At 37.5% G+C, this 13,637-nt stretch overlaps 1 protein-coding gene across 1 annotated transcript in view; it reads right to left on the bottom strand.

Annotated features, from left to right (window-relative positions):
• Nucleotides 1-425: 425 nt before the first annotated feature.
• The window catches only part of KCTD8 (potassium channel tetramerization domain containing 8), a 272,626-nt gene continuing 259,414 nt past the window's right edge, over nucleotides 426-13,637 (bottom strand). The window contains exon 2 of the mRNA XM_006078747.4: nucleotides 426-1,757. Coding sequence (XP_006078809.1) covers nucleotides 1,297-1,757 — 461 coding nt within the window. The 3' untranslated portion in view covers nucleotides 426-1,296. The remainder of the gene's footprint in view (nucleotides 1,758-13,637) is intronic.

Here is a 13,637-nt window from a genome sequence, read left to right as displayed (position 1 = left end):
CTGTGGACATGGTGAGGTAAAAATTGTGTGGCTTATAGTAAGAAAGATTATTTTCAAATATGCAATCAGGAAGCAAGCTCTTGTCATTCAGGCTGAACTTTTAGCTTCCTGTTGACATTTCTGTCCCATAATTTGCAAGCAGCAACTTCCCAATTGTATTTAGGGAGACTTTCAATCCAGTTGTCAGCTAAAATAAAATTTTAGTGCATCCTCAGATGAAATCTTTTTCTCTTGCAGGCTAAGGGTTTATTAATCAATACCAAAGCTATCTGAATTTGACTCTACCTCCATTTTGAATTATAAGTTTCTAACTTGTCAACATTAAGTTTGAACATATGACTCTCCAGTTTGGAATTTTAAAGGAAAAACTGAAGACAATGTAACAACTGAATATTTTAAAAGAAGAGTCAATAGACATCAAGAAATTCTAATATATATTTCCTTTTTTAATAAATACATAAAGCTCTTCACCATTTCCCTCAATTATTGTGATTAACATGAGAGTAAGATCTTTCAGAGCATCATTATGCCAATTTTGACAGCCTGATGTAAGGACTCATTTCACAGAAATAATCATAACTAGCATTAATAGATGAATGTCAGTGCCATAACACAAGATCATAAGGCATATTTACACCATCTTAACATACAGAACACCATACACATACACAAAAAAATCACAGATCCAGAACAAATAAAATTCAATCTCTTAGCTTACATTTATAGGCTTTGTCTGAACCATATTTTTTTTGCTATTTTTTCATAATTATTTCTTTCCAAGCAACAAACAGATCTTCCTATGTCTTGTGATTTATTTGTAATATTGTGCTCATGCAAAAGTAATACTTGTTTTATTGTGTTAACATTTAAATAGTTTTGGATTTGGGTCCCAAAACTATCACATAACATTTTACTTGATGTTGCTTCATCCATATTGTCACTTTATTTGGAGTGATATGATGATTTGTTTTTGGTGAGTTACAAAATGACAAACATAGCCAGTTGACCACAGTTCAAAAATCAAGATTCTAAGCTTCTTGATCATGCACATTTTACTTTCATTCTTGCAAAATTTTTTGAATCAGGAACACCATTTGATTCAATATTTATTAGTTTTCTTTTCTGAAATATTTCTAAAAACAACAACAACAGAAAGAATGAAAGAAAATACTGTCCCACATCCACTGTTCACGAAAAGGAAGAGCAGCAAGAATCACACTGACCATTGTTAGTACAGTCAGGTGGCGACACCGGTAAACACGGAACGTCATTAATACTGCAGGAATGTGATCGTTACTATAACCCATACTTCTGCAACAGTTCAGATTGCCACTGGCGTTTGCGCTCTGGAAAATAATCTGGAATGTGGATTTTTTTAAAATCCTGAATACACTTTTTCATTTCTTCTTCCACACTTAGCTTCTCACAGACTTTCTTTTTGGAGAGATTGGTTTCCCGGGACTTGCTGATGAGTGTCTGAAAGAGTTCACTGTTTCTACGTTTGTCTGGTGGGGGCATCCATTGCACAGGTGCTTTTTTGGAAGGACGATCCAAAGTTAAAGTGTTAGGTTGGTGAGCTGTCGCCTGCTGGGCACTGGGTGGGTTGTCCTGGGGAGTGCTCGCCTCTGAGTGGCTGTCGCAACTGGAAGTGGAGAGCTCATTACAGGAAGTCCCACTCTCACTTCCTTTATCCGTGACTTTGTCATGTTTCCTATCTTCGTGTTCTTGTTTAGGTGACACTATTTTCTGGGGTGGTCCTAAAAAGGAGAAAAGAAGTAGAAAAACTGAGTAAGAAGTGGGAAGGTCAAATTAAATAAGCTTTATATATATATTTTTTATTTTCAACCACAAACATTTAAGAAAAATGTGGTCTGCTTCCCTAATTTATATTTGAGGAATTAAATCCAACACCTGGTGTAGTTAATGCACACTGAAGCATGCAATGTGCTGATTAATTATTGATAATAATTAAATTTGAGGGGTTTGCTTGATAAGCATTTATCCCATAACAGATCATCTATAACTTCATGCTAAAAAAAAAAAGATTTTGTTATTTTTAGTTACTAGTTCCTGCAATCTGAAAAAGATATCACATATAAATATTTTGTTAGTCCCATAACTGTTTTATTGAACAGTTAGTTCATTTCCGTTTTAGCTAATGGCATTAGTTGTCCTTTGCGTATATAAATAATTCATCATCATAACGCAGAAAGTACCATGGCTCTATTTTACAAAGTAACAGTATTCTCCAGGCCCAGAAGTGCAATAGCATCATTTATGCTTCCAAGAGGGAAACTGGTTTAAATCTTATCCTCCATCTCTTAATCTTGTTTCCTGTCCACTTTCTTGGAGAGAATCATGAAAGTACTATAAGATATATAGGTACCTAATATTATGCTGAAAAATATAGTTGAAATATAGTGTTCTCTTAAAGTACAAGGCTTACCATTTGAGGTAAATTACCTAGGAGGACAACTTTCAGAAAATGATAGTTTGCCAAGATAATTATTTCAAATACACAAACAGTTTATTTCCAAGAGGGAGCATGTTTTATTCTCCTTGACTCTGTGTGGGATTAGGATCTCCATCTAACATTTATTGAACATCACCACATACTCAGAACTATAATAAAACCTTGATTTAACTGGAGTCCAATCATTCAGAAATATAAGTTACCCAAATGTTTTTCTCTTGTATTCAACATTTATGCACAAGTTATCTGAACCATAATTGAAATGAAAGGCATCAGTATTTTAAACAATTGCATAGGGGATTCTACTGTGCAGCCAGAGTTGAGAATAACTGGTCAGATTCATAAGGTTTCAACCTTAGCCACATATGGAATTACCTGGAAAGCATGGATTATTGATGCCTTGATCTTAACCCCAGATGTCCTGCTCGATGCTACCTGATCATTGGGTCATTTAATAGATTCAGGTGATTTCAACATGCAGTTTAGATTCTGAGGGTTTCTTCAGTCGAATATATATGAATTAATAACCAATATGAATAGTCCATATTACTTAGAAGGGTGAGGAAACAAACAATAAAAATACTTTTCATAAGAGCACCCACTATGTACTGCTGCTGCTGCTGCTGCTAAGTCACTTCAGTCGTGTCCAACTCTGTGCAACCCCATAGACTGCAGCCCACCAGCTATCACCAATTTCCCTATTTAAAATTAGAAGAAAACCCAATGATGCTAGACATTTAGTTGAAAGGGAGTAAAGATTTTAAAAAACTTTAGAACCTTTTGGAAGGCTGCCCTGGTGGCTCAGTGGTAAAGAATCCACCTACAAAGACAAGACACTTGGGTTCGATCCCTGGATCGGGATGATTCCCCAGAAAAAGGAATGGCAACCCACTCCAATATTCTTGCCGGGAGAATTCAATGGACAGAAGAGCCTGGCAGGTTACAGTTCATGGGGTTGCAGAGTCGGACATGACTGAGTAACACACACACACACACACACACCCCACACACATCCACATATACGCACCATACAAAAAGGTCTAGTACAGTAATTCTCAACAATGAGAGTACATCATTGTAATTTTTTTAATGTACAAATGTACAGGTTCATCTCTGGAGATTTTGTTTGCTGAATGAATGGTTTGTATATATGTATTTAAATGGCAGTCAGAGTGGTAAAGGAAGTACAGCATCTGTTTATCTAATTACCTTAATGGTGGAATGTAATCCCAAGCTAGCATAATGCCCACTAGCCTAGTAAAATGTAGACTATAAACAAATGGTTTTTACTTGTTTACCAAACTTGTGTGTTATTTTAACCAGAAATCTCCACAGAGGAATCTAAGATTTTCATTCCCAATGAAGACTAAAGGATTAAACTGCAAGTAGCTGGGAAAGCCAATTTATGTTTAAGAATTAATGATTAATGAGAAATCATTACCTGTTAATAGGCAGGGGATAGAGCATTAAATAGAGATATCTAGGCAGAAAAGTAGTAACATCCAAGAGGAAGACAGTACAGAGATACCACATACCATTAAAGCAAATGGTTCGTTCTGTTTTGATTCACTGGGGAACAATGCTCACTGAGATAGGCCAGGAAGAACACAGAGGTACATGAAGTCCATTTGTTCAGACACCAAGTCGTGTCCAACTCTTTGCAACCCTATGGTCTGCAGCACTCCAGGCCTCCCCGTCCCTTACCATCTCTCAGAGTTTGCCCAGGTTCATGTCCATTGAATCAGTGATGCCATATGAAGTCCATGTGTTAACTAAATAAATTATATACATTTATTGTTCTTAATGGTATTAATAATTATCCATGGGAAAATACTCCCCAAAATACACACACACAAATGCAGGCTCCACAGCACAGCAGAATGCAATATATGTATGCTGGAAATGGATTACTCTTGTTTGTAGTGTAAGATGGAAGCTCAAGGAAGACTTCTTTGAAGAAGGCACTGATCACTTTAGCCAAGAGAATTTTACTGAGCACCACGACATGCCAGGCAGGGGTCTAGAGGAGGCACACAATGGGTGCTCCAGTGAAGCCCACAGGCTATTTTATGGTATTCCATAACATGAAGTGTTTAAAATGCATGAGGCACTTTAGAATATCTCCCACTGTAGACTTTGAACTCCATGAAAAAAAAATGGAGGTGGAAATCTGAATTTTCTATGGTCTCGAAAGCACCTTTTTCTCAAAAAAAGAACTTAGAATAGGTATAGATATTAACAAGAATTAATAAACATACATTTTATTTCTCATCCCTCCTAATTCTTAAGCTACATTGGCAAGGTAAACTCCTAATCAAGAGACAAATTAGGTTCAGATGTTCACTTAACAGAAAATGCATAACTTTATTTTGTCCACACTTTTTAGTTTGTTTTTGAAGTGTAACTGATCTACAGCACTATGTTAGTTCCTGTTACACAACATAGTGATTCAATATTCCTATACATTTCAAAATGGTCATCACAGTAAGTCTATGTATCATGTGTCACCATATAAAGATATTATAGAATTATTGACTATATTCCCCACACTGTACATTTCATACCTTTGACATATATTTTGCAACTGGGAATTTGTACCTCTTAATCTCCTCATCTATATCTTTCCTTTCCCCAACTCTGCCTCCTGGAAAACACCGATTTGTTCACCTTATCTATGACTATGTTTCTGTTTTGTTGTTCATTCATTTTTTTTTAATATTCCAAATGTAAATTAAATCATACACTATTTGTACTTCTCTGTCTCATTTATTTCTGTTAGCATAACACCCGCTTAGTCCAGTTAAGTTGCTCAGTCGTGTCCTACTCTTTGCGACCCCATGAACTGCAGCATGTCAGGCCTCCCTGTCCATCACCAACTCCTGGAGTCCACCCAAACTATGTCCATTGAGTCAGTGATGCCATCCAACCATCTCATCCTCTGTCGTCCCTTTCTCCTACCCTCAATCCTTGCTAGCATCAGGGTCTTTTCAAATGAGTCAGCTCTTCCCATCAGGTCGCCAAAGGATTGGAGTTTCAGCTTCAACATCAGTCCTTCCAATGAATACCCAGGACTGATCTCCTTTGGACTGGTTGGATCTCCTTGCAGTCCAAGGGACTCTCAAGAGTCTTCTCCAACACCACAGTTCAAAAGCATCAATTTTTCTGCGCTCAGCTTTCTTTATAGTCCAACTCTCATACCCATACACGACCACTGGAAAAACCATAGCCTTGACTAGACGGACCTTTGTTGGCAAAGTACTGTCTCTGCTTTTGAATATACTGTCTAGGTTGGTCATAACTTTCCTTCCAAGGAGTAAGCGTCTTTTAATTTCATGGCTGCAATCACCATCTGCAGTGATTTTAGAGCCCAGAAAAATAAAGTCAGCCACTGTTTCCACTGTTTCCCCATCTATTTGCCATGAAGTAATGGGACCAGATGCCATGATCTTAGTTTTCTGAATGTTGAGCTTTAAGCCAACTTTTTCACTCTCCTCTTTCACTTGTGTCATCTGCATATCTGAGGTTATTGATATTTCTCCCGGCGATCTTGATTCCAGCTTGTGCTTCCTCCAGTCCAGCGTTTCTCATGATGTACTCTGCATATAAGTTAAATCAGCAGGGTGACCATATACAGGTTTGACGCACTCTTTTTCCTATTTGGAACCAGTCTATTGTTCCATGTCCAGTTCTAACTGTTGCTTCCTGACCTGCATACAGGTTTCTCAAGAGGCAGGTCAGGTGGTCTGGTATCTCTTTCAGAATTTTCCACAGTATATTGTGATCCACACAGTCAAAGGCTTTGGCATAGTCAATAAAGCAGAAATAGATTATTTTTCTGGCATTCCTTGCTTTTTCAATGATCCAGCAGATGTTGGCAATTTGATCTCTGATTCCTCTGCCTTTTCTAAAACCAACTTGAACATCTGGAAGTTCATGGTTCACGTATTGCTGAAGCCTGGCTTGGAGAATTTTAAGCATTACTTTGCTAGCGTGTGAGATGAGTGCAATTGTGCGGTAGTTGAGCATTCTTTGGCATGGCCTTTCTTTGGGACTGTAATGTAAACTGACCTTTTCCAGTCTTGTGGCCACTGCTGAGTTTTCCAAATTTGCTGGCATATTGAGTGCAGCACTTTCACAGCATCATCTTTCAGGATTTGAAATAGCTCAACTGGAATTCCATCACCTCCGCTAGCTTTGTTCATAGTGATGCTTCCTAAGGCCCACTTGACTTCACATTCCAGGATGTCTGGCTCTAAGTGAGTGATCACACCATCGTGATTATCTTGGTCGTGAAGATCTTTTTTGTTCAGTTCTTCTGTGTATTCTTGCCACCTCTTCTTAATATCTTCTGCTTCTGTTAGGTCCATACCATTTCTGTCCTTTATCGAGCCCGTCTGTGCATGAAATGTTCCCTTGGTATCTCTAATTTTCTTGAAGAGATCTCTAGTCTTTCCCATTCTGTTGTTTTCCTCTATTTCTTTGCATTGATCACTGAGGAAGGCTTTCTTAATCTCTCCTTGCTATTCTTTGGAACTCGGCATTCAAATGTGTATATCTTTCCTTTTCTCCTTTGCTTTTTGCTCCTCTTCTTTTCACAGCTATTTGTAAGGCCTCCCCAGACAGCCATTTTGCTTTTATGCATTTCTTTTTCTTGGGGATGGTCTTGATTTCTGTCTCCTGTATAGCTTCACGAACCTCCATCCATAGTTCATCAGGCACTCTATCAGATCTAGCCCCTCAAATCTATTTCTCACTTCCACTGTATAGTCATGAGAGACTTGATTTAGGTCATACCTGAATGGTCTAGTGGTTTTCCCCACTTTCTTCCATTTCAGTCTGAATTTGGCAATAAGGAGTTCATGATCCAAGCCACAGTCAGCTCTCAGTCTTGTTTTTGTTGATTGTATAGAGCTTCTCCATCTTTGGCTGCAAAGAATATCATCAGTCTGATTTCGGTGTCGACCATCTGGTGATATCCATGTGTAGAGTCTTCTCTTGTGTTGTTGGAAGAGGGTATTTGCTATGACCAGTGCGTTCTCTTGGCAGAACCTATTAGCCTTTGCCCTATTTATTCTCTATGTCCATCCATATTATCACAAATGGCAAAATTTTATTATTTTTATTGCTTAGTAATAATCCATTATGTGTGTATATCTATCTATATACATCTATGTATTTGTATATGTATATAGATAGATAAACCATACACACCAAATCTTCTTTGGCCATTTGTCTACTGATTGGCACTTAGGTTCCGTCTATATCCTGGCTCTTGCAAATAATGATTCAATGAATATAGGGGTGCATTTATCTTTTTATAATTAGTATTTTCATTTTGGGGGGATAAATATCTAGGAGTGAAATTGCTGCATCATATGGTAGCTCTGTTTTTAATTTTTTGAAGAACACACCTTCGAATGTATAGAACGCTATCATAGTTCTTTGCGTAAATCATTAAGGGGAATAGTCTCCTTTTGATTTATGTTAGAATTTTTGATGATGCATAACATATTATATAATTTCTATTTAATTAAGCACACTTTAAATCATTACTGATAACTTAGTTGATTTAAATTGAGACTAAGATATAATAACAAGATGATTTTTGCATTTTTATGACATGAGATTTAATAAAAATAAGTGAAATAAAAGGGAATAATGATTTATTCTAGTTGCTTAGTTTTCTGTGAATGCCTGCTAATTGTATGCTTCCAGGGATAATTTAAAACTTTACATCATTCCATTCAATGATCGAAAGCCACTTGAAATGCCTTAATAAGCACATGAATAATAATTTAATAAGTCCTGCATATACAGGAATAGCATGATTGTCAGAAACTTCTCTGTGTCTCTTCTGCAAATAAAAGAATCAAATATATACCTGTGATCTTCTTAAAAGCATTCTGCACTCTGAATTACAGCACCAATCAGACTTAGTATACGAAAAGAAGGATAAAAAAAGAAAATTAAATGTGATTTGGTGACTTAATCAGCTGGACTATCTTCCTTCACTTAATTATTAGAATAGGCGACAAATCAGTGAACAATAAGATTAACTTTAAAAAGGAATTAGCTATTTAAAAGTCCAATATATATGTGCAGTTAGAAGCTTTTCAAAAGGTATTTGGCAAAGTAAATCCTCCACTTTTCATTTGGCTATTTGCCATTAAATACAGTAGGATTTTCATCCAGGAGTTGACTGTCTTTCAAGGCGAGTTGAGCTCTACCTAAGAGACGTGCAAGCCAGCTACCTAGTTCATGCCACTCCACAATTAATTTTTAAAAAGCAGTGAAGACACATACACACACACACACTACACATTATACTCCTTTATTAGAGTCACACCTTTCTTCACTGTGGTGGAAGATCTGAGGCTAAGCTTGTCTCAGCCTCTCTAGGCAAGTACTTTGTGCTGTTCATATCATCTAATATTTGTTAGCCCCTAGATTCATTTATCGGAGAAGGCAATGGCACCCCACTCCAGTACTCTTGCCTGGAAAATCCCATGGATGGAGGAGCCTGGTAGGCTGCAGTCCATGGAGTCACTAAGAGTCGGACACGACAGAGCAACTTCACTTTCACTTTTCACCTTCATGCATTGGAGAAGGAAATGGCAACCCACTCCAGTGTTCTTGCCTGGAGAATCCCAGGGAAGGCAGAGCCTGGTGGGCTGCTGTCTATAGGGTTGCACAGAGTCGGACACAACTGAAGCGACTTAGCAGGAGCAGCAGCAGCAGAATCATTTATGCGATAAAGTTCTGTGATTCTAATTTATATCATGAATAGTAAGAACTTTTCCATGTAGTAAAACTCTGAAAAGTAAAGTTGCTCAGTCATGTTTGACTCTCTGCGACCCCATGGACTATAGCCCATCAGGCTGCTCTGTCTATGGGATTTTCCAGGCAAGAGTACTGGAGTGGATTGCCATTTCCTTCTCCAGGGGGATCTTCCCGACCCAGGGATTGAACCTGGGTCTCCCGCATTGTAGCCAGATGCTCTTACCGTCTGAGTCACCAGGGAAGTCCAGTAAAACTCTGCTACTGCTGCTAAGTCGCTTCAGTCGTGTCCGACTCTGTGCGACCCCAGAGACGGCAGCCCACCAGGCTCCCCTGTCCCTGGGATTCTCCAGGCAAGAACACTAGAGTGGGTTGCCATTTCCTTCTCCAGTGCATGGAAGTGAAAAGTGAAAGTGAAGTCGCGCAGTTGTGTCCGACTCCTAGCGACCCCATGGACTGCAGCCTACCAGGCTCCTCCATCCATGGGATTTTCCAGGCAAGAGTACTGGAGTGGGGTGCCATTGCCTTCTCCACAGTAAAACTCTACTGAATATTAAATATAAAACATTAAAGAGTTACCATTAATAGAAATTACCTTTTAGAATGGGGAAACAAATTCAACTTCTATTTAAATACTTCATAGAATTACAGGATTCTAGGGTAATTTTCTCTAAACTCATTGATAGGAAGTGTAGTTCTAGAAGATATCAACTTACATTTGTTTCATTAAATCTATTCTTGTCACTGAAATGCTGGCAATAAGAGTGACACTTAAGCCAACATAGTGCAGACTGGCTGGGCTCACGTTCTAGTTCAAGAACCTAACTAGGTGTGTTTTCTTGGTCAGGCTATTTACTTTCTTTGGGCCTCTGTTCCTGTTTAAACTTCATCGAGTTGCAGCAAGGATTAAACGAGCTAGCACACATAGAGTACTTAGGATGTGCCTGGCATGTGTAAATGTTTGCAATGTTTATTACTAATATACAGAATAAATATTCATTGTTATTTGGCTACAGTATGGCATATTTGCCTATCTGAATATTGAGAGTACTGATTGAGGAATCCAAATAATTCCATTCTAATTTTAGCTTCACAGGTAGTAACTCTGAACATATGAATTACAGGCAAGTCACATTTCGCTACCCTAGTTTTTTATCTATTAAAAATGAAATAAGAACAGTAATTCCTAGTCATATGGTTATAATAAGAAAGGAGATAACAGATGTTGGAGCAATTTTGCTGTAAAGTTCTCTATAATAAATTTGAGAGACTATTAAGTATTAAATTGTTTTGTCCAAAAAGGAACTTATTTGAGAAAATAAAACACAAAAGCTCTCTTTGAGTTATTAAAATGTATGAATTACAATAGTAAAAACATTACATTAAACAAAATAAAATACACTGAATAGTGGGCCAAAACTTGTAAAATTGGACAAAATGGTATTTTCAATTAATTCCATTGGCTTTTATTACATTGATATAAAAAGGAAGAAATAGTAGCTTTTCTAAGTTATTTGGGTGAATAGAGTTGTACAGAAATTAAACATTAATATTTTCATCTTTTACAAAGGTACATGACTAATAGTGCTGGCTTTAGGCGCATTCAATAGGACTTCTATATTTTTTTTTCAGAATACACAGGAATTTCAAAAGGAAGTCTATGTGGAAAACTGCACACTGGAAAAAAATCTTTTAATCTCTTTACCTGCCTACTGATGATAAAAAAGACTGAATATGTAAAATGTGTCTGCAACAGGCATAATTCCCAGAAAGGAAATTACCTTTTAATAGTACTAAACTCAATGGTGTGTGAATGGTTATGTGGTACTTGAACAGAATGAACCAATCCATCTTAAATATTAGCACCACAGGCCTCTAAGTATTAAGCAGTTGAGTCCAAAGGGGAAAAAATTTTCATTTCAATTTGATAAACATTTGTTGAGCACCTATTATGTACCAGGCACCACAGTGTTAGTTTCAAGAGGAGGACACACACACACACACACACACACACAGACACACACACACACACGAGTTCCTAGTCATTCAGTCGTTCAGGCTTAGTGTGACAAGAACAGTAATGCAGCTGTAAAAGGCTATTTGAATGAATAAAAACTAATTTTATATGAAAATAATTTAAACATTTCTTATGTTTTAATGATCTCTTCTATCATTACTTGATCACTTCTATGAAGGAAAGTGAATAAAAGAGAAATGTAAAGAAGGGTAATTGAAAACACAAACATATTGTGGATTCTTTTTTTCATACTGACATGATTGACCACTAACCCAATCTTGTGATAATCCTTGTACTTGTTAACTTTTTACTATACTTTTTTATCTACACTCTGTCTTCCAGTGCTTAAACTGCAAATGCCTTGAAGGCACAAACTGTGCCTTTCTAGACTGTTGTGAAGTCTTGATCAGAGTAATTGTTTAACCAAAATAATAAAAAGAAAATTATATTCATTTTTCTGAATTTCTATAGTAACTACTACTGACTAAGTCATTTGTTTGGTACTTAGCATTCACTACATTTTATGTTACTATGTGTGCTTGGACTGTAGCCCACCAGGCTCCTCTGTCCATGGGGATTCTCCAGACAAGAATACTGGAGTGGGTCGCCATGCCCTCCTCCAGGGGATCTCCCCAACTCAGGGATCGAACCCAGGTCTCCCACAGTGCAGGCAGATTCTTTTCTGTCTGAGCCACCAGGGAAGCCCTTTATGTTACTAAATATTCGCCTAAATGACCACAGAGTAGTAGTGGTAGTATTTATTTTGGGCTCCCCAGGTGGCTCAGTGGTAAAGAATCTGCCTGCCAAGCAGGAGACATGGGTTAGACCCCTGGGTTGGGGAGATCTCCTGGAGAAGGAAATGGAAACCCACTCCAGTATTCTTGCCTGGGAAATCTCATAGACAAAGGAGCCTGTGGGCTACAGTACATGGGATCGCAAAGAGTTGAACATGACTAATTGATAAAAATTTTGCATTTAAGTGCACCTGCACAGTTCAAACCTATATTGTTCAAGGGTCAACTGTTATTTCCATGAGGGCAGAGACTATGTCTTAAGTTTCCTTGTATCGCTCCATTCAGGAGGCTGATTCATCACTGAATCAAAGATACTAAGAGAGTGAATAAGCAAAAGTAATGTAGTACTAGGAAAAAATAAGAGAAAATACACATGTAGTGAGACTTATATTGGAGGAGGTTTCAAAAGTAATCTTGTCACCTTCCTCCATTTCTATAAATCTGTTTCTTTCTATTAGTTATTTCTGTAGATGATATCCAAGTAATCTTTGGCTACTCAATGGCTTCATCAGTTCCAATTATTTTCCAGGTTTTAAATTCTACTGTTAAAACTGGCTTTTGAATCTAGTGTTTGTGTTAGTTGCTCAGTTGTGTCTAACTCTTTGTGACTGTGGCCCATGAGGTTCCTCTGTCCATGGGATTCTCCAGGCAAGAATACTGCAGTGGGTAGCCATTCCCTTCTCCAGGGGATCTTCCCAACCCAAGGATCAAACCCGGGTTTCCTGCAATGCAGGCAGATTCTTTACCATCTGAGCCACCAAGGAAACCCCTTGAATCTAACCTTCATTTCTATTCCCATTTTTCACCTCTTATAACAGGTTTCTCATGACTTTTTAAGCAGTTCTCTGACTCCATTTTTAGCTCCACTTCAAACAATTCTCTACAGCAATGCTAAATAAATATTCCCAAAGTCTAATTCCGTGTGCAAAAACCTTCTAAATATTTCCTATGTACACAAAATCAAATCTCAGTGACACATTTTGGCATTGGAAACTACTCTTAGTGTGACCCAAATGATTATCACAACCCATCTTGTAATGTTCCACATATATTGGCCAAAATACATGTATTCCTGGTAAACGTCTTGCTTTATCCATGCCTATTCCACCCCTCTGGATTGCATTCCTTCCTTGCTTCAAAGGAAAAGTACCATTTCAAAGCCTATTCCCAATAGTACTTTTAGCATCAAACATTCCATTCTTCCATTTGGAAGTGACTTCTTGTTATTTTTGTTCTCTAATGATCCTTTGCAGTTTGCTTGAATCTACCAATTATTGGGTTTATCTTGTCTCAAATAATAGTTATTTCCATACTAATTTTAAATTGCATCTCTGGATTCTGCCCCCAAACACACACACACACACACACACACACACACACACAAAACACCTATGTTAAGCACTATGGAACAGAGATTCTTTTCTATCTTTGTATTTCCTGGAGTACCACTATTATGAACATGACTCATAATTATGCAGTAACAGTTAAACTGAATTAAGTGAAATTCATATACTTTAACTAAGAATTTCTAAGCTCATAGGCAATTTTTTATCCCCCAAAAAGTTTTGCTTTGTTT

This window comes from Bubalus bubalis, chromosome 7 (assembly GCF_019923935.1).
Source record: "Bubalus bubalis isolate 160015118507 breed Murrah chromosome 7, NDDB_SH_1, whole genome shotgun sequence".
In the NCBI taxonomy this organism is placed as follows: domain Eukaryota; kingdom Metazoa; phylum Chordata; class Mammalia; order Artiodactyla; family Bovidae; genus Bubalus; species Bubalus bubalis.
Note: the sequence above shows the minus strand (reverse complement) of the source record. Positions and strands in the feature narration are given on the sequence as shown.